The 25,475-nt window shown below is 52.6% G+C and overlaps 1 protein-coding gene across 3 annotated transcripts in view; it reads left to right on the plus strand.

Moving 5' to 3' along the window:
• ATP2A3 (ATPase sarcoplasmic/endoplasmic reticulum Ca2+ transporting 3) overlaps positions 1-25,475 on the plus strand; it is a 54,228-nt gene that overhangs the window by 22,024 nt on the left and 6,729 nt on the right. For 2 of the 3 annotated variants that reach the window (XM_053961170.1, XM_053961172.1), the window contains exons 5-21: positions 653-791; positions 3,460-3,540; positions 3,922-4,007; positions 4,534-4,998; positions 11,823-11,911; positions 14,462-14,564; positions 14,779-14,910; positions 15,711-15,836; positions 16,907-17,125; positions 17,587-17,922; positions 18,011-18,231; positions 18,857-19,059; positions 19,160-19,245; positions 19,670-19,803; positions 20,226-20,343; positions 20,970-21,087; positions 23,017-23,089. In XM_053961170.1, the coding sequence (XP_053817145.1) occupies positions 653-791; positions 3,460-3,540; positions 3,922-4,007; positions 4,534-4,998; positions 11,823-11,911; positions 14,462-14,564; positions 14,779-14,910; positions 15,711-15,836; positions 16,907-17,125; positions 17,587-17,922; positions 18,011-18,231; positions 18,857-19,059; positions 19,160-19,245; positions 19,670-19,803; positions 20,226-20,343; positions 20,970-21,087; positions 23,017-23,089 (2,729 nt within the window). The remainder of the gene's footprint in view (positions 1-652; positions 792-3,459; positions 3,541-3,921; positions 4,008-4,533; positions 4,999-11,822; positions 11,912-14,461; positions 14,565-14,778; positions 14,911-15,710; positions 15,837-16,906; positions 17,126-17,586; positions 17,923-18,010; positions 18,232-18,856; positions 19,060-19,159; positions 19,246-19,669; positions 19,804-20,225; positions 20,344-20,969; positions 21,088-23,016; positions 23,090-25,475) is intronic. The other variant, XM_053961171.1, reaches the window with a different exon arrangement.

Consider the following 25,475-nt stretch of genomic DNA (forward strand, 5'->3'; position numbering starts at 1 on the left):
CATGCCCCTGGAAATTAATTTTCCAAAGGTTCAATTTCCAAAGGTTCAAGGTTCAATGTTGGCCATGCTTCCCCATGCCCCTGCACACATGCTCAGTTGCTGGCTGCCTCTTGGCTCGTTCTTTCAGTCTTTCTTCAGCAATTCTTGTAGGTTGGAGCTTATCTTGCACTTACCCAGGCAAAAACTGCTTGTCCAGGACCAAACGCGTTTTTCCAAGGGAAGGTCTTTGCTCTGTCCACCAGAAAGCCACAGTGGCTGCTGCCCCTCACCTCACTGTGTCCCTCCTGGGGGATGAGCAAACACTTCAGCCAGTGATGTTCCTCTTTTCTACCTATTCATTATAAGGCCATTTATTTATCTGCAGCTTGATCTGAGGTGAGGTTGCTGCATGGGGAAAAATACAGTTGGTTGGGATACACTGCTTCTCAAACCACGAATGAGATGATCAACCCCAAAGGTCCAGGATCTGGAGTGTTTTAAACCAGCAGGAATCATTCTGCAGAGGCTGAAGGTGCTTGTCCCATCCATGGTGTAAATGGATTCCAAAGCCAGGGATGGGGTTTGGGGTTTCCTGTCTTTGCAGAGGATGGGTAAGGAGCCTGCTGGCACCAGTAGCTCTAACACCAAAAGCTCTGCTCCTCTCTGCTTGCAGGAGAGGAATGCTGAGAGTGCCATCGAGGCCTTGAAGGAGTACGAGCCTGAGATGGGGAAGGTGATCCGCGCCGACCGCAGCGGGGTGCAGCGGATCCGCGCCCGCGACATCGTCCCTGGGGACATCGTGGAGGTGGCAGGTAGGGTGCCACCCCCCCAGGGCGTGGGGTCGGATGGGGAGGTGGTACTGGCCAGAGGGGACCCCAAAGCTGAGGCTCTTCAGCCTGCCAAGGCTTTGCCTTTGCATCAGGCAGTAGAGAACAGCAGAAAAGAGAAAAAATATCCATTTCTGATGCAGGTTTTGTATCTTGGGAGGGCTTCCCCTTTTTCTGGAAGAACTAGGAGAACTCTTAATTTTCCACCAAGATTCCGTGTTTCTGGAAGCAGCTCTCCCACACACATCCCTGGACAAGGCGTGGGTGAAGGGCCAGTGCTGGGTGCTGCTGCAGGCACCTGTGTGGGGAGGTTCCTTGGGAGGGTGACAGGCAAAGGGGACGAGCTGCAGGGTGCTTTTTCCTCTGGGTGGGTTGTACTCCCCAGCCCTTCTGTTGGAGCTGTGCATTCAGCAGAGCTTGCCTGGGGGTCTGCTGCCTGCCCCAGCAGAGCTGAGGAGGATTCATTCCAATTATTCTGTTTTGTTTGTTCCTAAAATGATGTCGTAAACCCCAAGAGCCACAAAACTAATCCTCTCCTTTCCTCCTCGTGGCCCTGCTGGTGGAAACATGCTGCAATCTCTCCCGTGCCCAGCCAGCTTGCTGTTATTTATGTCTCCTAGTTGGGCTTCAGCTGGAAGATGAATAAAAAAATAATGGAGGGAAGATCAAGCCGGCCAGATCCTCAGCTGGATGAGCTGGCAGCACTCCCAAGCCAGGTCTGACAATGTAGTCCAGCTGCTGACCTGGCCTTTAATTAAATTAATGAATTATTAATAAAATTCTGCCATCTTTCCCCAAATCAAATGCATACTGCCTGCCCATCAGCAGCCCAGTATTACTTTTTAATGGCACAATCAGCATTGCAACTGGAATGGAAAGAGCTGGGCTCTCTGGAGGGCTTTTGCAAATTATTAGCAAATTGTGGGTTTAGGAGGTTATGGAAAGTGGTGAGGGTGCTGTCAGGTGCCTGATGGGGAAGCACACCAGGAGGAAAAGCTTTGAACCTGCTGTGGACACCCAGGTGATGGCCTGGATGTATGACAACACAGGCAGGAGGGGCTGGCTGCTGTTTGCATGTGCAAATGCAATGAATTTGGCAGCAGGGAACAGGAAACCTGTTACGCTGAGACAAGGAGGGGGTGGTTGGAGGTTGGCAGATTGCTCAAACCCAGCTGAGTTTTGCCCTTTTGTGACAAGGCCGTGGAGGTGAATCCTGGTGCAGACAGCTTTTGCCCTTCCCAAGAAGCACAGGCAGAGCATCTCTTTGGGAGCTCCATCAGTTGCTGTGACCCTTGTGGTGCTCAGGCAGGGCCAGTGGCCACGGCCAGGCAGTGGCCTCCTGTTTTCCTCTCTTTCTCAGGGGAGGCTTGTGGTGCTGGGGGGATCAGCACATGTTCAGTACGTGGCTAATGGCCAGGCCAGGTCTGTTCTGTGCCGTGGGATAAGAAGGCACTGTGCACCCTGGAGCAAGTGCCACCTCTGTGGCACCAGAGCTCTCTCTGTCCCTGGATGTTGCAGGAGTCTTCCTCTGCAGGTTTAGCTCATGTTTGCAAGTGCTCCTGCCTTTCCCAGGGGAAGAGGAGCTCTTTGCTTCCCCTCAGATGCTCCAGCCCCCTTGAACAGAGGCAGAGTCTGAGTCTGTGCATGATATTTTGGGGAGGTCTGTGCTGGCACCCCCAGCTCAGTGTCCCCCAGACAGGTGTGACAGGGAGCAGGGGGTGTCTGGCTGATGTTCCTGGGGCGTTTGGATCTGCAGCTGGAAGAACTGGCTGGGTGGTGGAGTGGTGCCAGCCCCCTCCTGCTGCTCTGGGGGGGTTTACGAGCCCCGGGAGGAAGCCCTCGTTAAAGTCTGGGATTTGAGAGCATCGATAGCAGCCAAGCCAGCAGTGTCGTGTAAGGGATGGGAGGGGCTGGGAGCCAGGGCTCCCTCGGCCTCAGTATTTCCAAAGCGTCGGAGCGTGGCTGTGTCCAGCTGATAAGGGAGCAGGAGGAAGAGCCAGGGGGAAGAAACCCAGCGGGAAAAGCAGCTTAAAATGTTTTTTTTTAAGGAAGCATAAGTGCCTTGGAGGGTGGTGTTGGGTGGCAATAGATGGGGCAGCTTTCATCTGTGCCCACTGTGCCGTGCCAGGAGAGCCAGGGATGGTTGTTTGTCTTGGACACAGAAGATTCTCCACTGTTAACAGCTTCCAGTCAGTTCAGAGAAACCTGAAGCAGGGTTAGGACTGGTATTAGGAAGCTCAGATTGCTTCAACATGGGGATGTTCTGGGTTTTTTTTTGCAGGGAAGAGGCAAGATGGGGGTGCAGGGGGAGTTTGCAGGGAAGAGGAGAGACAGGGACATGGTGGGGAAAGGGATGCAGCACAGCAGGCAGGGCACCACCAGGGTTTGGCTGGGACAGACTTGTAAATTACAGACTGACAAAATTAAGCTTTAACAAAGCTGTAAATGCATTTCTGCATTTCTGTAAATGCAGAAATGAGGTATCCCAGTGCAGGACCCTTTGCCAGGGGCTGCAGCCCTCATTGCTCCAGGCTGGGTGGTGCTGTGCACCTGCACATGGTTGGTCTCAATTGAGGGTTTGCTGTCCCCATTCCCGGGGTGTTGGGTGCTGCCAGTGCCACCTGACAGAGCTGCTGTGCTCTTGTTCTTGCAGTTGGTGACAAGGTGCCAGCAGACATCCGGATCATCGAGATCCGCTCCACCACTCTACGCGTCGACCAGTCCATCCTCACAGGTGTGCGTGGGCCTCGTGGAGCAGAGGCAGCTTCCTTCTGCTGTCTTCCTGGAGGCCAATTCTGGAACTGCTGCTGGGATAAGTGCTTTGCTGGGGTGGGAGAGCAAGATTTAGATGATGCTTGGGCCTTCCCAGGTCCTCAGAGTCACAGCAGAGGTGAGATGTGTCTGGTGCTTGGGTTTCCTTCCTGCAGAGCCCAAAGCCTGGGGCTTTCCTGTATGACTTGTGGGGTTGGGCATCCCCGTGGTGGATGTTTGGGTAGTTTGGTGGCAAAGTGCTGCTCTAGTAGCTGTGGGGTGTGTGATGCAGGCTTGGAACAGGGATGAGCTGAGGCTGGAGAGGGAACACGGGTGGTCCATCTCTCCCCTCTTGTCTTGGCAGGGGAGTCTGTGTCGGTGATCAAACATGCTGACCCCATCCCTGATCCCCGGGCTGTCAACCAGGACAAGAAGAACATGCTTTTCTCTGTAAGTCCCTTACACCTTTCTCCACCTCTCCTGTGGTTTTCCAAAGTGCAGAGGCTGGTGGATGTGGGAGATCTCTGAGCAGAGAAAGGGAGTGCATGCATAAGACCTGAATCCATAAAAAGAGCCCCAAATCCATAAAAATAAGAACCTGCTTCATTTGGATTCCATTTGGGCTGTGGCACATAAGGCCTTTAAATACCTTGGGCAATCTCAGAGCACTTTTTTGTTCTGTCAAGTAGGATGCATTATGGATGGGGAAGAGGTTTGTGGTTGAGCCTGGAGCTATTGCAAATTTGGGTTTCCTCCTTTCTCATGTTCTTCTCAGGCAGAAGTCAAGTCCTCGAGGGGTTACAACTCTCAGGAAGGGCTCTCCTGCTCCTTAGGGCGGGTTTATATAAAAACCCAAGATGTCTCATTTTCCCCTTAACCAAGATCTCATGTTTTCCTTTCACAAAGAGCAACCCTTTTCCCTGCTCAAACCAAGAGGTTTCATGCCCACATATCCACTCCTTTCCTCCCCGCCCAGGGCACCAACATTGCAGCTGGGAAGGCCGTAGGGATCGTTATTGCCACAGGGGTGTACACCGAGATCGGGAAGATCCGAAACCAGATGGTGGAGACCGAGCCTGAGAAGACACCCTTGCAGCAGAAGCTGGATGAGTTCAGCCAGCAGCTCTCCAAAGTGATCTTCCTGGTGTGCATCGCCGTCTGGGTCATCAACATCAGCCACTTCAGCGACCCCGTGCACGGCGGCTCCTGGTTTCGGGGGGCCATTTACTATTTCAAGATTTCAGTGGCGCTGGCGGTGGCCGCCATCCCCGAGGGCCTCCCGGCCGTCATCACCACCTGCCTGGCGCTGGGCACGCGCCGCATGGCCAGGAAAAACGCCATCGTCAGGAGCCTGCCCTCGGTGGAGACCCTGGGCTGCACCTCCGTCATCTGCTCCGACAAGACCGGCACCCTCACCACCAACCAGATGTCCGTGTGCCGGGTGAGAGCGGGGCTCGGGGCCACGGGGTGCAGGGGAGATGCTTCAGTGTCAGACCAAGCCCTTTTCTGGCCCAGAGATGGGGCAACTGAGAGGCCTTTTAAAAACTTCTATTCCATTTTCAGTCTCGTGAGAAGGGCAAGGCAATACAGATGTTATAATTCATGCCATCACAATCAGAAGCCAATTATTTCCTAATTACAAGCATTTCTGGGCCTGTCAGCTTTTTGCCACACCATGCTGTAGATGCCTTAAAGCTAATAATCTAAAAGTACTACAATGCATTTTTCATAGTTCTATTTCTCTAAAGTATCCAGTCTTTTTTGCAAGGCCATCCTTTGAAACTTCTTTCTAGTTCCATTTCTCTCTCAACAATATCTGGCCTATTCCATGGCATTTCTAAGCCAGCATTTCTCATCTCAAGGTTTGCATACAGATGCACTCTGTGTGAGCCTCCTGTCAGGCCCTGAGAACTCTCTACAAATCCATTTCCCACACCTAAGAGCACCCCATCCTGTGGTGATGGGCTCTGTATCCTCACCAGAGCTGTGTCATGGTAGCAATGTGGGAGTGAGCAGGGAAGAGGGCTTACAGGAAGCCCTGAGGTCCCCCTGGCCAGGGTCAGTGAGAATCAGGGCTTCTCTTGGCTTGGGTGTAATTAGAAAACTCACTTTTACCAGCACACCATTGTGGAGGTGCTGTGTTGCAGTCTCATTTCAGGGGTCACTTTCCAGGGAATGTTTCTTCCTGCTGGGATGTGGCGCTGAGACAGAGCTCCTGCAGATGCTGATGCAATCAGCCTCCTCTGCCCTCTTGCTCTTTTCCCTTGTTTTTGACCTAACCAGTGAGATATTCTGGACCATGCAAAATTACAAAGCCTGGACCTATGAAAACCATTTCTGATGGAGTGAGCCCTGGGGTGGTTTGGTGAAGAGTTTGAAGGCTCCTCATCTACCAGAGAGTTTTGCTCCCCCATAACTGGCCGTGTGGAGAGGTGACTTGTTAGGAAAGCCTGTACCATCTGAGTACTTCTCAGTTTTCCCATTAATCCATGAGTGTCAGGAAAGCTTTTTACATGCCTTTGGCGTGTCGTTTTTATAGGAGAACCTTGGAAAATGTGTTGCTGTGGGAAAAAAAGGACCTGGCCAACATCTCTCCTCTCTGACACGCAGATAGTGTGGTGGGAAGCTGTGACAGTGTTGCAAACTAGCCACAGGCTTTGGCCACTGGTTAGCTCAGCACAAACTGCAGATGAGTGGAAATGTCTGGTATTTCTGCCCTGTGAATGACACAGAACAAGACAGGGCTGGAACAAAGTAGGGACCAAACTGCCCATGTCTTGCACGAGGAGGGGGTTCCCACCAGCCCCATTTTCAGAGTCAGTGATGCAGCAAAGCAAGGGCAGGGTGACCCCAGTGCTGAGGGTCTCCTGAGCTCTGCCCACTGCAGGAGGAGAAGGAGGAGTGACCCAAACTTCCTACCAGAGGGTTTGCTCTTTGAGCTTGGGAGGAAGTGCCACCATCCCTGTGGTGTGGCACAGTCAGGAGAATCAGGATGGTGGTACTGAGGCAGGGAGAGGGACAGAGTGGGGCAATGGCATACAAGGGTTTTGGCATCAATTGTCATTTGCAGAATGAGCCCAGCAACTTTGCAAAAAAAAAAAAAAAAAAAGGCAATTAAAAAGTCAAAGTCTGCTCCAGCCCATCTCCCCAAAATCCTGTTCCAATGTCTGTTTATTCACTTGGCTGGATCCTGGCTCCCAGGGCACAGTTCTGGGAGAAGGGCTGGCCCCAGCACACAGAGGCAGGGCTGTTAATGTTTAATGGACAGGGATTCCCGTGCTGACGTGGGCAGGACAGGGCTGCCTGCTGGGCCCTGTGAGTGGCAGGTGGGTAAATATTTGTGCTGGGCAGCCGCTGGCGTGTCCGGGACACGCTCCTGTGCCAAACAGCCAGCTCTGCCATGGGGCTGAGCAGCCAGAAAACCCTATCAATAACCTGGGAAAATGTATTAATTGAGTGTGATTTCATTAAGTTGCCCATTAACAGGGTGAGGGCAGCTGCTGGGCTGCAGGGCGTGCTGCTGAGGGGGGCCTGCTCACTGTCTCGCTGCTGGCATCAGCTCTGTGAGCTCTGCAGTGACTCTGGGGAGGCTTCAGCTCTGGTGGCAAACCCTCAGCTGGGTTTTGAGAGCTGTGCCATGTCTCTGGGTCCCTTCCAGTGCTGGGGTCTCGTGGCCAGGGTGTTTCTGAGCCAGGACACACCCAGTGGTCAGCAGGGGTGAATCTGTGTCCCCCAAAGCCAACCAAAATGAGGGGCTTTGTGCTGGGGACTTCCTGGGGACTTTGTGATCCTGTCCAGCCAGGATGGCCGAGACTTTGGTGGTTTTGCTCTGACCTCAAGTCCACCCAAGGTTACAGTGACAAAGCCACAAACCCACTTATGTGGTTTTTGTCACAGCTGGGGTCTCTGAGATCACCATCTCCCCCAGCCCAGGGCAGGCAGGAGCCAGGAACAGCCTCCTCCCAACCATTAAATAACCATGGAGCTGGGAGCAGTGGGAGCCTGGCAGGAGGAGAAGGGACATGAAAGCATCACAGCTCTCTCTGCTCTCACATGTTTAAATCACTCTCCTAAAACGTGCAGCAGCCTTTATGCATGCTACCTTAATTTTACAGGAAGGTGGCATTTGAAAATCAGGACCCAAAGTGGGGATGTGGGCTTGGGGATGGGGGGAATGATGCTGGCACCCCATGTCTGGGAGGAGGTGATTAGTGATATTTGGCTGTCTGAGATGGCTGCTGGTGTTCTGGGGAGCAGGAGCAGAAAGGGGTTTATTTTCCACAAAGCTTGTAGCAGAGTCTGGACATGCAAACTCCCATCCCTGGTGCAGCTGCCCAGGAGCTGTGTAGGCGCTGTTTGCTGTGCAATCTCCAGGGCACTGTGCCTTGGCTCAGCACTGTGGTCTGTGTAAACCTGTCACTAATTACTGGGGGACGTGGCTGGGGGTCCCCAGGGGCTGTGCCAGTTGCCAGTGGGTGCCTGTTGGCTGAGGCTGCTTCCAGTGCAGGAGGAAAATGTTGCTGATCCGTGGCTTGGTTGATGGAATAGTGACTGATGGTTACAGCTCTTACAATCCCAGACAGCAATCCTGCCTTGTCTCAATGAGTAGCTCTTTTAAAGACACTACAGAAAATACAGAGTAGTGCAAATAAATCCTTCACACCTGTCTCCCCCACAAGCCCACAGCTGCTGCCATGTGCTGCTCCGGGGATGGTGCATCCACAAATGCCCTTTGCTTCCTAGAAATACCCACCAGCAGCACCCAGCTGTGTGATACAGCACCAGGCTGGGCAGGATCCACGGGACAGGAGAGGAAGAGTGATGCTGGAACCCTCTGGGAGAAGGGTGCACTCTTTGTGAGCATGTAGTTACATCTTCCTTCCAGCCTCTCTGCTGCACTAAAACCCCAAATCACTGGCATGGCTTTAAAAGGTTGAGGGCAGGGGGAAGCCCTGGGGTGCTGCTGGCTGTGTTCCCTGGCTGGAGCTGCTGCTCTTTGGGCAGTACAAGAGGCTGGGCAGCCCCTCTGTGAGCCTGACTTGTCAGCAGGCCCCAGCTGAGCTGCAGCATTCCCACCTCCTTCTATTCCTCCTAATATTATTTATATTATTTTTGTGATGGAAACTTTAGTTCTGCTCTTAACTGCTTAAGAAGCAGCTATTTCCTCTGGACTGTTTCCACTGCCCACAAACCTGCCCACTTCTCAGCCTGGAAATCTGACAAAACATCAACAGGCTGAGAGAGCTGGGCTGCTCAGCCTGGAGAAGAGAAGGCTCCGGGGAGACCCCAGAGCCCTGTCCAGTGTCTAAAGGGGCTCCAGGAGAGCTGGAGAGGGACTTTGGACAAGGACCTGGAGTGACAGGACAAGGGGAAATGGCTTTAAGCTGAAGGAGGAGAGATTTAGATTAGATTTGAGGAAGGAATTCTTCCCTGGCAGGGTGGTGAGGCCCTGGCACAGGGTGCCAGAGCAGCTGTGGCTGCCCCTGGATCCCTGGCAGTGTCAGGGTCAGGTTGGATGGGGCTTGTAGCGACCTGGGACAGCGGAAGGTGTCCCTGCCTGTGGCAGGAGGGTGGGATGAGATGAGTTTTAATGTCCCTTTCACCCCAAATCACTCTGTGATCCTCTGATCACACTGTAACCCTGCAAACACCTCTGCAGTGGCCTGGCTGCCCCCGTGCCTGGCCAGTCACGCAAGCTGGGAGCAGCAGGAAATTTGATATAACCTCTGGTTGCTGTGGGTTACATAGCACCTTTTTTAAAAAGGCATGGAAAAATAAAGAACTTGGAATGTTGTGGGTTTTTTATTTCCCTTTTCCCTTTTTTTTAATAAGAAAGATGCTATTGTGAAAGTAATAATTGTTTTGTAGCCATGGGCATTTGAAAACAAACAGGCCCATATCAGGCAAAGCCATCAGTGGCTGGGGTGGGTGCTTTCAGCTCTTTAATAAATAAGTCTGGTTGGTGTTTCAGGAGTCCATTTTCTGAAGAGGCCAGGAGATTTTGGCTCTCTTGAAGGCTGATAGCGTTGGATGTCTCAAAAAAAAAGATGATGGGTTTGAATGTTCCTTGATGGGTTCCTGAATGTTCCTGATGGGTTTGTTGAGCCTTTGAATGTTCCTTTTGATGTTGTCTTGGACTGGGTGCCTTACCTCAGGTTCTGGGTCTCTCATCTCTGGGGGGGGGTTGTTACCAAAGGAAATAGGATTTGTTTTCTTTATTGGGTTTACACCCAACTACCAGAGGAGCCCAGTGCCTCCAGGGGACCTGGGACACCTCTTCTGCAGCACTTTGGCTCATGATTTTCTTCAGAACATTTCAGGGATGCTGATGGGCCTTCATGGTGGGCCCTGGGAAAGGAGCTGAGTGCACTGATGCCTTGTGAAGGCTGCTGGAACAGAGACTAGACAGAGTTAAAGAATAAAGTTTATTTATTAAAAGGCCTCAATGGATCCACACTGGGCAGCACAAGAGCCCAGCCAGGGCTACACCCAACATGAACCAAAATGGTCACAAAATGGACAAATGGTCACGGGGTCTCTCACTTTTATAAGTTCTGCTCAATTTGCATATTGGAGTTAATTGTCCAACTACAGCACCAGCCCATGAAGTCCCATCCTGCTTGTTTTTCTCTCTTCAGCCCACGTTGTTTGTGCTCTTGGGCCTGAGATCTGGATCATTTGTCCTTGGTCCCCAGCTAGAGCAGGAATTGTTTTGTCTCCCTGCTCTGTGAAGAGAGCTCACCATCCCCTCATATGAAGCTCAGAACTGCACAGTAAAGCAGCACAGAATCTGAAAAATAGAAAAGCTCAAACCTGAGGCATCGGCATTAGCCCAGGATAGGGCTAATGGATATCTGCAAATAGCTGGGAGGCCATGGTGAGGTTGTTTTGGGCTCAGAGTTACTCACACTGGAGATGTATGCTTCGAACCTGCTCCTTTGATTTACCTAATCCTGTAAAACAGGGAGGTGAGAAAACCCACTGGGGTGTCCTGGTGCTGAACGTGCTGGGACTGTGCTCCCCTGAACCTGCCCTTTATTGCTTGGCTTGGCCCTAAGCTCATACCTGGGGACACCTCCTGTGTGGGGGAGGCTTACACCTGGCAACATGACTTCATTGATGAGGTGTCCTTGTATTATTGGCAATAATTAATAATAATAGCAAGCTAACCTCTGTTTGTTGCCAGAGGAAACGTGGAAGGCAGAGAAGTGGGTGGTAAGTGGAGCTGTTGCATCTCTGGTGCTGAGTGATGCCTGCTGATTCCTCCAGCATCTGTTGCTTCCCTCTCCTGGGGAACAACACAAATAACCAGAGGAAAATAAATAGAGAAAAAACAATTATTTTGAGACAGGTTGGAGTGGAACAGTTTTCCCTGCACCTGCTTTCTGGGGGCACTCAGCAAGTTCGTGGAGCTGAGGAGAGCAGCACTTCTCTGCATCCAAATTAAATCCTGGCTTCTCCCTGCAGCCAGGGAAATGCATTTGCCAAACAGTTTTATTTATTTACTTACTTATTTACTTTTTTATTATGTTGCTTTTTGGCTTCAGTGTGGGTCATAAATAATGAGAAGCAGAAACAAGCATCTCTGAACTCTCTCCTTGGTTGGGGTCAGGCCCTGCTCTTGTTCCCAGGGATGCTGCCCTCAAAGGTGGGCTGTGCTGGGAGGGGACAAGGCGGGACTGGGAGAGCTTGGGGAGAGGGGAATTTTAATTTTATTTCAGTGTTTGAGGGATCTGTCTCATTATAGCAGCAAAAGAGAAACTGGAAGGATTTTGAAAGGCAAAAATTACTAAAAATAGAGTGTGGGGGACTTTTATGGCTCACTGGGGTTTTATTACTGAGCTGAGCTGTGATCCCAGTAAGGCACAAGGCTGGTGGCTGAGAGCTGGCTGGGAAGGGGTGGCAGGGACAGCCACCCCTGCTTGGATCCTGCCCTGCAGAGGCTTTCCAGGGCAGGAGTGGAAGCCTTGACCCAGCTTCTTCTCTGCTCCAAGAAAAACACAGTTACCTTCTTAGGAACAAGCTCAGCATCTCTCGTCTCCTAGGGAAAGAAAGAGCTGGAGGAGGCAAACATGGAAAAGGCAGAGGAGAGCTGGAAGGATTTGGGGACAGCCAGGAGTAGTGGCTGACCAGGGATGGGCCTGAGCCTGGTGCCAGCGGGGCTATAACTGGGACAGTACCAGCTGGTGGGTTTCCAGGCCGTGCACGAGGGTTGTACCAAAAATTCGCTGCCTAATGCTCTGTTTCCACCTCTCCCCCTGGCAGATGTTCATCATGGAGAAGGTGGAGGGCACCCAGTGCAGCCTCCACGAGTTCAGCATCACCGGCTCCACCTACGCCCCCGAGGGACAGATGTGAGTGAGGTCCCCTCCCCTTCCCAGGGACACAGGGTGGCCTTGGGCTGGCAGCAGAGCTGGGGGAAGATGGGTGGGTCAGGTCCATGGCCACGGCTGGGGGTCCCCATGAGCTGGGGAGAAAGGAGGGGTTTCCATGGTGGTTTGCAGTCCTGTCTATGGGGATACCCACTGGGCTTGTGAGTGCTGGGTGATTGACTGTACTGTGCTGCTCATGGGGAGCAGGGCAGTTGTTTCCCTGTCCCTCACATCCAGCTCCTGTCCCACTTGATTTGGGTGCTGCTCACCCTGGCTCTGCCTTCCCACTGCTCAGCAGAGGGACTTCCACACACTTGGCTCTCCCTTGGTTAGCAATCCCAATAAAACAAGGCCACCTGTGAACCAGAAAAGATGACAAATGTGGGAGTGGTGATGAACGAGGCTTTTTGCAGCAGAAGATGACTCTCCATGTTTCTGGAGCCTGCACAGTTTTGCTGTTGACTAGTGACTGTTACCCCTGCAGAATGCAGGGCAGGCAGCTTGTCTAGGAGCCACCAGCAATGCTCAAGGGAACTTGCAAATGGCTCAAACCCCACAAGGAAAGTGCTCCCTGAGCCCTGTGCCCACAGCAGGGATGGCTCCCATGGCTGGTGTGCCCAGGGCACGATCCTGCTGATGGCAGGGCGTGTCTCAGGGCAGTCATGGGCTTTGCAGAGCTGCAGCTGAGGGCAGGGAGTGGAAGCTGGGGGCTTTTCTCTGAAGTGTTATCACACACATGGGGTTTTCTGCTGTTGTTTTTGTTTATTCCCGTTCTTTTGGAAGGAGGTGGTGTCCCCCAGTGTGGCAGATTCTGGGAAGAAGGCACATGAGAAGCTCAGCTGGTGGTGGGAGCACTCTCTGCTCCCCTTTGCTTTGCTCAGTGATCCCAGACACATTTGTCAGCCTGGTCCCTTCTGCTCATCCGTGGAGCAGCTGTAATTCATCTCAGCCACAGACTTAATTTCATGAATATTTATAGAGCCAATTTGATCCTTGGCTAGGAATCTCCATTAGAAACTGAGCCAAGTCATAAGCTGGTGTCAGTCAGTGCATTTCAGTTAAAATTGAGGAGGACCCGGGGGCTGAACTTCTGCCTGCCAACCTCAGAAGCTCAGTCCCCTGTCCTCTGGGGGCTGCATTCAGGGCCACTCTGTTGGTCTGCAACAATTTGTGTTGCTCTTGAGTTTTAGCTCTTGAGTTAAGAGCTCTTGTTGCTCTTGAGTTTTGCTTTAGCCCTGTCCCTGTATTGTGTATTAAGAGGGATGTGTGGGCTTGCCAAGAGAACCCTCTTTCCCCCAGGGCTGGTGGCACTGAAGGGCTTGTTTGCTTTAAGCTGGCCTTGGCAGGGGGATATTTCCTGCAGGACCCTGGGTTTGCTCACACAGCACCCAGCCAGCAGCACCTTTGCTGATGTTTTTCCCAGCACATGGGTCTGACCTTGCAGGGACTGCTGACGATGGGGCTGTAACCTCCCATCCCTTCCCAGCAATATCCAGGGGATCCCATGCTGCAAAAGCCATGCTTGCTGTGTCTGCAGCTCCCTCCTCCACCCACTGTCCCTTCCTGTGAGCCCAGGGCCAGGCAGCATCTCTGGGCAGGAGCAGTGGATCTCCCTTCCCGCTCACAGCCCAGTGCGGCTTTGTCTCCCTCAGCAAACAGATTTTTCAGATTTTCTTGGCTGCTCTGTGTTTTCCGCTCCCGAGCTGTAACAAGGGCTCCGAAATGTTCTTTCCATTGGGAACCAACAGTGGAATAAGCTGATCCTAGTAAATGCCTGACAAATTATTTTTCCAGCCAGCAGATGACCGGCTGGGTTTACACAGCTCTAACCTGCAGTTACCTCTGCTGGAACCAGGATAATTTTTTTATTTCCTTTAAAACCACTGCTACCATTCCTACCACCAGGCGAGGAGAAGCATCTGGCTTGCCTGGAGTGTTCAGGGCTGCTCCTTTCCATAGCAAAGAGCTGCTATTTAGGAAGCAAAGATCACAGTTCAGCACTTGCTTGGAAGCAGTCACAGCAGTGCAGCTGTTAAAGCTCTCTGCTGCTCCTAAATGCTCCCTTGGGTTCCCTCTGGAGTGTGAAACAGCATCACAGGGAGGAGAAGGGACTTGCTGTTGGTTCCACAGCTCCTCTGGATTCAAAGCAAATGGAAACCCCTGAGGGGGTGGATGTTAACATGAATTTCTTTGCCCCTTTTCTGGTCCATCACCTTCATCATCAGCCTGTGAGTAGCCCCTGCTTGCTCCTTTGAACTCCTCTGCAGCCCCCTTATTCTGGACCACTTCCAGAATTTATTTGCCTCCTGTGATATTTTATTTGCAATTTAGTGCCGCCCCATTTAATAAAGTACAAAATGTGAACCCAAGGATTTATTGCCAGCACTGGTGCTTTAACTGGGCTTTTGCTTCCACGTTTGCAAGAGTGATATGTAGGCTATCTATCCCCCTAGAAGGGATGTTTAGGGCGAGCTAAGTGTATTTGAAGGTGTGAGCTGGTGTGAGGCTGATGGGGTTGTTTTGTGCCCGCAGCCTGAAGGACGAGCAGCCGGTGCAGTGCGGGCAGTACGACGGGCTGGTGGAGCTGGCCACCATCTGTGCCCTCTGCAATGACTCCTCGCTGGACTACAATGAGGTGTGGGGGCACCAGGGCCAGGACAGGGTGGGGGGATGCTCTTGCTGTGCTTCAGGGCAAAGCTAGTAGAGTTTGTCCCTTGGGATCCCCTTCCCTGACTTCAGCTCATCCCAAGGGGATGCTCTGGTGTGGTGGCTGACAGCATCCTTGGGGGCAGCAGCAGCATGTAGAGGATGTGCTCTAAAGCTTAAGCTCTTTTTTTCCTGCCCTCTAGTCCAAAAAAGTCTATGAGAAGGTGGGGGAAGCCACTGAAACAGCCCTGACGTGCCTGGTGGAGAAGATGAATGTCTTCAACACAGACCTCAGCAAACTCTCCAAGGTGGAGAGAGCCAACGCCTGCAACTCAGTGAGTGAGGAGAAGCCCCTGTGAGCTATAGCACTGGGGGATGGGAGGGAGAGGAGGGGTTTAGGATGTCTGATATTTGGGCAAATAAACACTTGCAATAATCTAAGGGACTGATTTGGCACAAGGATGCAATTTCCGGGCTGTCATGGTGAGCTGTTTTTGGAACAGTGGCCCTGGGGGGCTGATGCCAGGGCCTTGAGGACCAACCAACATTGAGCTTTGGAGCAGGTGATTCCTGAGGCTCCAACTCAGTCCAGTTCCTGCTCATGCAGGAGAGACCCTCTAAATGATAGCCTCAGCTCTGGCTGCAGATGAGGAATTTTGGAGTTATCTTTAGGTGCCCAGTTTGCACTGAACAGTCACCCTCCAGCATGAGCCAAACCCTATTCCCCAGAGATTTGCCTGCCCCAGTGACATTTGCTCCTTGGAAACATTTATTTTTGACATGAAAATATCTTTAGCTGGCTATTCCCCTACTCCAGTGTCTCCCTGTCCTCCTGGGTGAAAACATACTTTATTTTGGGTCTGTATTTCCTCTGCTTTAGATCTTACAATGTCTTTCCTTGCTCAAAGGGCTCTCTGTTCCAGCATTTTTCCCCAGATAGATCTATGCAGGTTGTAATAAATCTCCTGACTCTTTTCTGATAAGGAAATCTTGTAAGCTTTAGCCCTGTCCCATCCTTCCTGGCTCTTGTGGCTGCCGTTCTCCTCCCACCCCGGGGCTCAGCAGGGTTGTCAGCCAAGGCAGAGAGCACCAGTGTCCCTGGCATGCCCTGCTCAGCCCACTGCTGTTCCTGCAGGTGATCAAGCAGCTGATGAGGAAGGAGTGCACCCTGGAGTTCTCCCGGGACCGCAAGTCCATGTCTGTGTACTGCACTCCCACCGGGCCTGGCAACAACTCTGCTGGCAGCAAGATGTTTGTCAAGGTAGGGGTGGGCAGCTGCAGGGCCCACCTCCCCCTCACAGCCAGCAGCTGCACAGGGCGGTGGTGATGCTCTGCAGTTCCTCTCACACTCTGGGCAATGTGAGAGGAACTGCAGATCATTCCCTGCAGTTCTGGAGGAAAGTCTGAGCTGCCTGGGGATCCAGGATCCAGCAGGTAGGCTGGTGGGGTCAGGGGGAGTCTTTGCCATATTGATTAGGGAAGAAAGGGGGTGAGATGCTTTAGAGGGGGGAAAAGGTGCTGAGTGTGCTGGTGCTGGGGCAAGGGAGAGCTGACCTCATGCAGAATTTGGGCACTTGCCTTTATTAAAGGCTTGGACCCTCCGGATGCCAGTAATGCCCAAAGGATGATGTCCAGTTTTCCACTGTAGCCAGAAATAAAATAGTGTTTCATAGGGCATTTTCTTCCCAAGAGAAGAATTTCTCCCCGCTGACTCTGAGAAGATTTGGATATTGTTGTTCCCACTGGGAGATTATCTGGGTAGGTGAACTCTGCCCTCCAGGTCAGGCTGGGACCCTCTGAAGCCTCTGATCTGTGGCCCTGGGTGAGCTTTTTAAGAGGTGCAATAGAAGGATTGCAAGTTTTATATTAAGGAGTAATATCAGGGTCATTTGTAAGCTCAGAAGGGCTGAGGTGAGAGGCTGGGATGCTGAAGGACATGTTTTCCTGAATTGCAAAGGCATCACAAGCATCTGCTGAGTAGCCCACATTTTTTCCCTCACAGATTTACAGCCCTCATCCCTTGCAGGTCGGAGCAGGGATCTGTGGGGCAGGAGTATTTCGAGAGGATATGTAGGTTTTTCAGGAGTCAGCTGGCTCTCCAGCAGATCCTGTTCTTGGTGACCTGGCGTGGGTTCGTGCTCCGGGGTGCGATCCCGGTGTGCTCGGTTGGAGGCTGCCATCTAGTGCCCTGAGCCACAGGGCCGGGATGCGCGCTGGAATTTTGGGGAGATTTCCTCTGCCTTTGCCCAAGCCTGGCGCCTTCCCTCGCTCTGGCGCTTCCTGCGATCCTCCAGCTTCACTCCAGCCTCTGAGCCCTCCTCTCCTCCGCAGGGTGCCCCGGAAAGCGTCATCGAGCGCTGCACCCACGTCCGCGTGGGCACTGCCAAGGTGCCGCTGACCGCCACGGTGCGGGACAAGATCCTGGGCAGGATCCGGGACTGGGGCATGGGCATCGACACCCTGCGCTGCCTGGCCCTGGCCACCCACGACTCGCCCGTCCGCAGGGAGAGCATGCAGCTGCACGACTCCGCCGCCTTCGTGCACTACGAGGTACGGCACCGCACCTTTGGCCAGCAGCTGTCTGCCTCGTTCCCAGGGTTTCCCCACATACTCCCAGCTGTCCCAGCAGTATTTGCCCTCTGGGTTCTCTGTGGGCAGTGTAATGGCTCGTCTCCTCTGCAAAACTCAGGGGCCGATCTGAAGGATAACAAGCCCCATCTCACTGAGCACGTTTTCCTGTGGATTGACTGCTGAGAGGGCCTTGGAGACCATTGTGAGGGATGGGGAGGAGGGGAGGAAAGAAAAAGCATGTGTGGAGGAGCAGAGAGGATGGGAACATCCCATTGGATTGGGGCTGTAGAGTACATCCATGGGGCAGTTGGTAGGAAACCTCTTGGAAGTTTCTTCCCAGGGGAAATCCCTGTGAAGCCCAGGGTGGTCACAGCAGCAGGGGGGAAGTGGATGCGTCCCAAGGGGTTAATGTGGGTCTGGGGTGTGTTCCTCCCGCCCAGAACAACCTGACCTTTGTGGGCTGTGTGGGGATGCTGGACCCTCCCCGCAAAGAGGTCACCTCCTCCATTGAGATGTGCCGCAAGGCCGGCATCCGCGTCATCATGATCACTGGTGACAACAAGGGCACGGCAGTGGCCATCTGCCGCCGGATCAGCATCTTCTCAGAGACCGAGGACGTGTCTGGCAAGGCCTACACAGGCCGGGAGTTCGATGAGCTGCCCCCTGAGGCGCAGCGCCAGGCGTGCCGCGAGGCCCGGTGCTTCGCCCGCGTGGAGCCGGCGCACAAGTCCCGCATCGTCGAGTACCTCCAGTCCTTCAATGAGATCACGGCCATGGTGAGCCCTCGGGGACACCCTGCCACCCCCTGTCCCCTCCTCCCCACCCTGCTCCATCCCTCGCACACCTAACCACGGCTTTGTGCAGACAGGTGATGGCGTCAATGACGCTCCGGCCCTGAAGAAGGCAGAGATTGGCATCGCCATGGGGTCAGGCACGGCCGTTGCCAAGTCAGCAGCTGAGATGGTGCTCTCCGACGACAACTTCTCCACCATCGTGTCAGCCGTGGAGGAGGGCAGAGCCATCTACAGCAACATGAAGCAGTTCATCCGCTATCTCATCTCCTCCAACGTCGGGGAGGTTGTTTGGTGAGAGCCTCCCACACCAGGCACCATGCTGCAGTGGGGGGACACATCCCCTGGGACAGGTGACCTGCAGTCAGCAGCATGTAGTGCCCAAACTGGTAATCTCAGGCACCACGTTTCATTCCTCAAGGGCAAGGAGATTTTTTTTTTTTTTTTTTTTTTTGTAGTTTTACAATCCTGCCATCCTGCAGGACCTGTTCTGTCAAAGTATTGCCCATAAGCTCATGTGAGTGCCTGGTCTGGGTGCAGATATTTGTGCATAGGCTGCTGGCACCCAGTCACAGCTATCCCTGCCCATGCCCATTCCTCCCAGTCCTCAGCAACATTAGCACAACCTTGGGATCACTTGAGCATCCTTTGCCCTTGCATTTCAACATGGGTGTTTGTGTTGGGAATGGGAACCTTTGTGGACATCAATAGTTGGGTTGCAACTGCAAAACAAATTTTAGCTGCAAAATTCAGTGCTAGGCTTCAGGATCCTTATCAGAGGCTGTGGGTTTGTCTGCAGGACTTGGGTGGATATTCAGTTCGGGGCTTTGGATCAAGATGCTCTCTGCTCCTTGCATGACACAGAACCTTGGCTGCCCAGAGCTTGTCTAATTTCGTATCTCTTGTTTTTTCCCTGCAGTATCTTCCTGACAGCCATCCTGGGCTTGCCCGAGGCCCTCATCCCTGTGCAGCTGCTGTGGGTGAACCTGGTGACAGACGGGCTGCCGGCCACCGCGCTGGGCTTCAACCCCCCCGACCTGGACATCATGGACAAGCAGCCCCGCAACCCCAAGGAGCCCCTCATCAGTGGCTGGCTCTTCTTCCGCTACCTGGCCGTTGGAGGTGAGTGCTGGGGTGGGTGGGCACTCTTAGGGTGTGCCTGGGGTGTCCTGGCGGGGTCCCTCTCTGGGTGCTGGGGTAAGGGTGTCTCTCTTGGCCGCAGTGTACGTGGGCCTGGCCACAGTGGGCGCAGCGACCTGGTGGTTCCTGTACGACGCCGAGGGACCGCAGGTCTCCTTCCATCAGCTGGTGAGTCAGGAGGGGAACAGGCTGACAGCTGGAGCAGATGGGTGAGGCTGTGCATTCACGTGTTGGGGTCTTTCATCCATCTTTCCTCTGTGTTGGTTGTAGCAGTCTCAGATTCCTAGTGGAGAAGACAGTTTCTCACTTTTATAAGTTCTGCTCAATTTGCATCTCTGATGGAGACACATGTGTGCTCAAACTCCTTCCTAACTGCACCTGAGACCCTCCAAGCCACTGTCCAGCCATACCTAAGGCCCAATCCCAAGAGAAGCTGGGTCACTGTAGGCAGTTTATTGGTTGCTCTGAAATGTGGGTTATTTAACAGCAACCCATTTCATCCCGTGCCCCCCAACCAGTCGACTCTTCCTCCTCTCTCCTGCCTTTCCTGCTGCTCTGCCATGTATTTACCAGCAGTTTCCTGTGCTGACAGAGGAACTTCATGAGGTGCACTGAGGACAACCCCATCTTCGAAGGAATTGACTGTGAGATCTTCGAGTCGCGATACCCAACGACGATGGCTCTGTCTGTGCTGGTGACAATTGAAATGTGCAATGCTCTGAACAGGTGTGCTGGCCACAGGGCCGCTCTCTTTGCTCTGTGCAGGACTGATTTTGTCTCTTTGAGTGTCTGTGGGTGGGCTGAGGGCTTTGCTTTGGCTCAGCAGAGCCATTCAGAGCATCCTCACAGGGGACCACAGGGTTTTCCAATGAGAAACTCCTTCAAGTCAGTGTGCTGTGGCTGAGAGCCAGTGAAGGAAGAACTGGATCTGCTTTCATTAGTGATTTGGTCATTAATGATCAGCCCTAATCCATGCATTGCTGCTTGTATCCACATCCACATCCAGTTTGCAGCAAAGCCTGAAGATGAACAGCCTGGCAAAGGAAGGATATAGCATATGGCCTTGCATGTTAGAGGGAAATGGAATTCCCAGCATGGGCAGATGCGGGGAGGTTTCTGGGGCTAACATTGTCCCCTCACTTTCACAGTGTCTCTGAGAACCAGTCGCTGCTGCGGATGCCACCGTGGCTCAACATCTGGCTGCTGGGGGCCATCATCATGTCCATGGCTCTGCACTTCCTCATCCTCTATGTCAAGCCCATGCCTGTGAGTGCCCTCTGTGACCTCCCTGTGCCTTCTATGGACAAGGACATCCTTGGAGCAATCTTTGGGTTGGGAAACTTCTGGAATGGCTGTTCCCAGAAGGTGCCCTCAGGGCCAGGTCCCATGGCTCAACCCAGCATGGAAAATAGGAGTCATTCTGCCCCATGAGCCAAGAGTCAAAAGTTCTCCCTATGGGCAATGCAAAGGCTCTAGATATCTCCAGAAGGTGGTTCAGTCCTTTGGGAATTGTCTCCTTTCTTTGCAAGGTTGGGGATGCCTTGGTTGATGCCCAAATGTGCTTAAGATGAAGTATGTTTCTGTAGCCAGGACGTTGCATTGTCCCTTGTTACCTGCTAAGCACCTGTGACCACATAAACACACAGTCCTACCTTGTGCCTCACTTTCCCCATCTGCAGGAGAGGTGAAGACCATAATTTTTTACTCATCTTGGCCAAGACCCTCCTTGGATCATGACAGACCTTGAAGAAATCCTCCTGTTTGGGCTGTCTGGATCCTCCCTCTTTATACCAGGGATGACCCTCTTTCAACCATTGCCATACAACCATGTGATCCTTAAAACAACAAAATATCCCACCTACTTCCCTAGTGACATCCTTTCCACCCTGCAGCTCATCTTCCAGGTGACCCCCCTGAGCTGGCCGCAGTGGGTGGTTGTGATGAAGATCTCCCTGCCTGTGATCCTGCTGGACGAAGGACTCAAGTACCTTTCCCGCAACCACCTGGATGGTGAGCATGGTCTGCATCCCCCTGGGTTAGGGTGGCTCCGTGGCACTTTGCTTGGGGCTCCTGGTGGCTTTGTGGACCCCTCGCTCTCCTCCTCTGCTTGTGTGATGTCTGCACCTGCATGTTCACCCACTTCTGTTGTGCAAAGGGGCTTCTCCTGCTCCCTTCCTTCCTGGTGCCATGCCTGGCAGAGCAGCTGGTAATTACATCTGCTTGAAATGCTCCCTTTGGAGCTGGAGCATTAGATAAATCTGCCACAGGTTATTAATCCAACTCCTCTCGAACCTCCAGGAACTGGATCCCTTTGCTTATGAAGCACAACAAATCAAACACTGATTTGTAACAGGAACCCTTTCTTTTTTCCTCACAGATTTCCACCCCTCTCTGTGCATCCTTATTTTGTGTTGGCAGCCTCTATGCTGAGATCAATTGAGAGCTGAACACCTTATAAACTGGTTTTAACAGGGCTGCCCTTGGCCAGCCCCTCTCAGGATGCAGCCCTTGGCACAAGCGGAGGAGAAGCAGCTCCTGTGACACTGGAGCAGCAGTTCCCGTGTGCTCCTGGGCTCCATGCTGTAAATCACAGCATGCCTTTGGGCAGCCCTCCAAAGAGATGATATCATCTTTTCTTTCATTTCTTGCAAAAGATGTTGCTGTGGGGGATATCTCAGCACTGAGTTAAGCCCACGGGTTTCCCAGCAGTGGCTGCAGGCCCAGGGCTGCCGAGCAGTGCTGTGCCTGCCACAGGGGTGGCCCCTCTCCAGAAAACAGGATTTATTCATTTTTTGGGGTGAGCTTGCCCTGACAGTGGTAGCAGGGAGAAGAAGGGCAGAGAAGCTCTGTGGGCTGATGGACAATCTGAGTGTGAGGACTGGATTTCCTTCCACAGCATCACCTTGCTCAAACCATCTTTTCACCCCTTAGGCCACCTGTGTCATAGCAAACTCCTTTTTCCCTTCACCCTATAATAACGACCCAAAAATCCATGCAAAGCCACTCTTACCTTTCCAGGGTTGAAGGCAGGTCTGGCCAGCTTGTCAAGGAAGGCTCTGGGGTATTGTAACAGCTGTGTTTGGTTTTCATGGAGCAGGGCTTTGCAAGTACCTGGAAATATGGGATGGGAAAGTATTGCAGGCAGGAAATGATCACAAACAGATCTCCCTCCCCATCAGTGTGTCCTGGTGTGCAGGTGGTGCTCATGTCAGCCTTTCTTCCTGTGTTGAGCTGATGCAGAAACTCAGCAATTGCTCAGAGAAACAGAGGTGCAGGGCTCCTGTTTTTACAGACCAGATAGAAATTGTTTCTAGCCTGTTTTTATTGAATTGTTTCATCTCTCATCAGACACCCAGGTCTGTTTTATCCCACAATTACAAGCCTGTAGTAACAATTCTACAGCGTGGCACTGGGCTGGGGTGTAGGAGAGCTGGTTAATGTTGCATCCCATGCATGCCCTCGGTCTTCACTTCACCATCTGTGGTCTGGAGCTGAGTCTGTCTTTCTCCCACACTTTGTATTTCTCTATAAAATCTCAGCACTGTTGGAGGAAGCACTTTTCTTTGGCTCTGCCTGCACAGCTCCAAGCACAGCAAGGTTTCTGGTAGGCACACCATCCTCTCAAGTGCCATCACAGCAGCACAGCAGCTCAGTTTTCTCCTCCCATGGCACACTCCCAATGTTTCAGGTCCTCTGAGCTTCCCTCATCCCCACAGTCATGATGCTGCTGATGCTCACGGGTTGCTCTGTCTCATGGATCCAGGGTTTCCCATGAAGCTCTTCTGTCTCGGCTGTGTGGCAAAATCACCACGCTTAAATCATCAGACTTGAAAGAAGTAATTGAAACTCTTCATCTTCCTGATTCCTCTGGCCTTTGAAAAGCAAAGAAAAAACCTCCAAAAGCCACTTTTATGTGTGGTCTTGTGATTTTTTTACCAGGCATTCTCAGGACAGAAAGACCCAAGTGGAGCGGGAAGCACCAGTTGAATACCTGCAAGACTCCAGAGCAAGGGTTGGCTTCCTTACGTGTCTCATCCCTGAATGCTGTATCCCTGTGCTTCCTGCAGTCTTGACTGTGTGTGGTGGGCACCTGCTTGGAATGTGTCTGGGTGAACATGGCTTAGATATAGAATAGAGATACAATAATAGAACCTAGAGACTCTACCCAGACAGGATCTCCTTTCCCACAGTGGTGTCTGTGTTTTGCTTCAAAATAAGGCCTAACAAGCTGTGAAGTAGCTGTCTGATGGCAGTTTTGGCCAGGGGCCAGGCTAGCAGTTGGTCTCTGCAAGACAGTGCTTGGGAATGATCTCCAGCATGGGACCTTCCAAGGGATGGCCAAGGGTGTTCATCTGAGGAATGCAAATGTATAGCTGCGAGTTCTGCTGATTCAGGAATTGCATGGAAAAGTTTCTCCTTTGATGAAATTTAGATAAGTTGTGTTTCCATTACGCTGGATTTTCCTTGTCCTTGAAGTGGCAGAAAGCTGAGACTCTTCAGTTCTCACTGTGGTCTCAGTGCTTTACATTCCTCTCCCCATCACTCTGCTCACATCCAGCCTTTCATCTCACATCCTTTACATATCTGGCTGTCTTCATTCCTCTCTGGCCCCTCTGAGGTTTCTGCTGTCTCAGTTTTGGGAGGTGATGTGAATGTGAGAGCAAGAGAATGTGCACGGCTGAGGTTGGCTTTGTGTGAGCTGCAGATGTTCTGGTCAGGAACATCGAGATGCTCTCAGGGGTCTGTCACATGTGGGCAGGCTCACAAGGGCTCACCACCCTCAGGTATCTCTTGCTGTAATATCTTTAATATTTTCCATGCTCTGTGCATTCAAGTGTTTGTTCTCTCAGAATCCTGTGGCATGCAGGAGGAAGGTTTCCAGGCATCTGTGCCAAGGCCTTGCAAAAGTCTCTGTCTCTTTTCTAAGTGGTTCTCAAGAAGTATCAAATATAGGGAGGACACTGAGATAACCCCAGTGCTCATGTTCCTCTGTGCACCATCAGCCCACTGCCGAGGCCACCCTGCTCCCCTCCTGCACTGTCCCTGCACCTCCTCATGTCCACCATCTCAAAGCAAACCTCTCACAGGTGTTGGAGTTGCTGCTGTGCTTGTTCTCAGCACGTTGAGCAGCAGGCCCTGTCTGGGTGCTGAGCATCACCATCTCTCACCTGTGCTGTGGTAAAAGCAGGGGCAAGATCACAAAGCAGGTGTTTTCTGCAACACAACTACATGCCTGCCCTGACAGCAGCAGGGCCACTGAAAATCAGGAGTTTGGATGCACAGGAATTGACTTGGTGTCTTTTGTGGCAGATTAGCATTTAGGCAGCTGTTTGTCCTTGTGCCCAGTGAGGACAGCAGCCCCCGGGGTCATTTTGCAGGAGGTGCAAGATGGTGGCCACCCCACCTTGTTCCTGTTCCCTCTCCCATGGGCAGCACAGTGCCCTGCAGTCTCCTGCCACTGCAGCTGATGTCCATGTGAGGTTGCTCTGTGGGGTGAGCATCTCCACCACCAAGGGAGCTTTGGCCCCTTCTCTGCAAAGCTGGCATCAGCTTTAGGCTTCAGCATCCTCCCAGAGGAGAGTGGCTGGCAGAGGTGGCAGTGCAGTGACAAGTGCATCACACTCCCTGCCAGGGACAGATGGAGCTCTCCATCTGAGACAGCCCAAAATTCGCAGGGACCAAAATCTCCATGTCCCATCAGAAAAAACCCTCCAGCATATAGCAAAAAGGAGTTGTTCATCCTCATTTTCCCCCATGCACCTGCACCTGGGTACGAGGGAAGCTCCTGAAAGTCCCCCAGGAGCACAGGAGCTGCTGCAGCTGCCCGTGTTCCCTGCAGAGGAGGCAGGCATCCCTCTCCCTGGCACGGCAGAGCGGGGAGCGAGCGCCTGCGGCCGTGGCCTGCCCTTGTAGGGTAATCTGTGCGTGGAGCTACCTTGGCTGGGTGCTGGCAGAGGAATGTGTCCCCGTGGGCCAAGTATTCCCTTGAGCTGTGGGGTGCTCTGCAGGAGAGCGGTGCTGCACCTTCCAGTGCTGGAATATCCACACGGGATTTTACAGTTCTGCCTCGCTTTTTGTTTTTGTTTCCCCCTCTCCCCTGTTTTTCATACGTGTCCGTGAATTGTGCTTTAAAAATGGAAGAGCAGAGGGAAGCTGCCAGTGTTGCTGCCCTGGTATTGCAAAGGGATGGGGGGACAATTTCCCTTTTGGTTTTCTCCTGGGGCCCGGGGTCTTGGCTGAAGCTCAGGGTGCCCTGGTGTGATGGGGGAGATGTGCAGTTTTCAGAGCTACAAGGGCTGCAGCGTTTCCCTTGGTGAAGGAGGTGAGCTGAGTTGGCAGTGGGAGCCTGCATCTCTCCAGCAGCACCTTTTACAGGAGCCTGTTAAGGAAAGTCAAAA

Source organism: Vidua chalybeata, chromosome 20, assembly GCF_026979565.1.
Source record: "Vidua chalybeata isolate OUT-0048 chromosome 20, bVidCha1 merged haplotype, whole genome shotgun sequence".
NCBI classification, from domain to species: domain Eukaryota; kingdom Metazoa; phylum Chordata; class Aves; order Passeriformes; family Viduidae; genus Vidua; species Vidua chalybeata.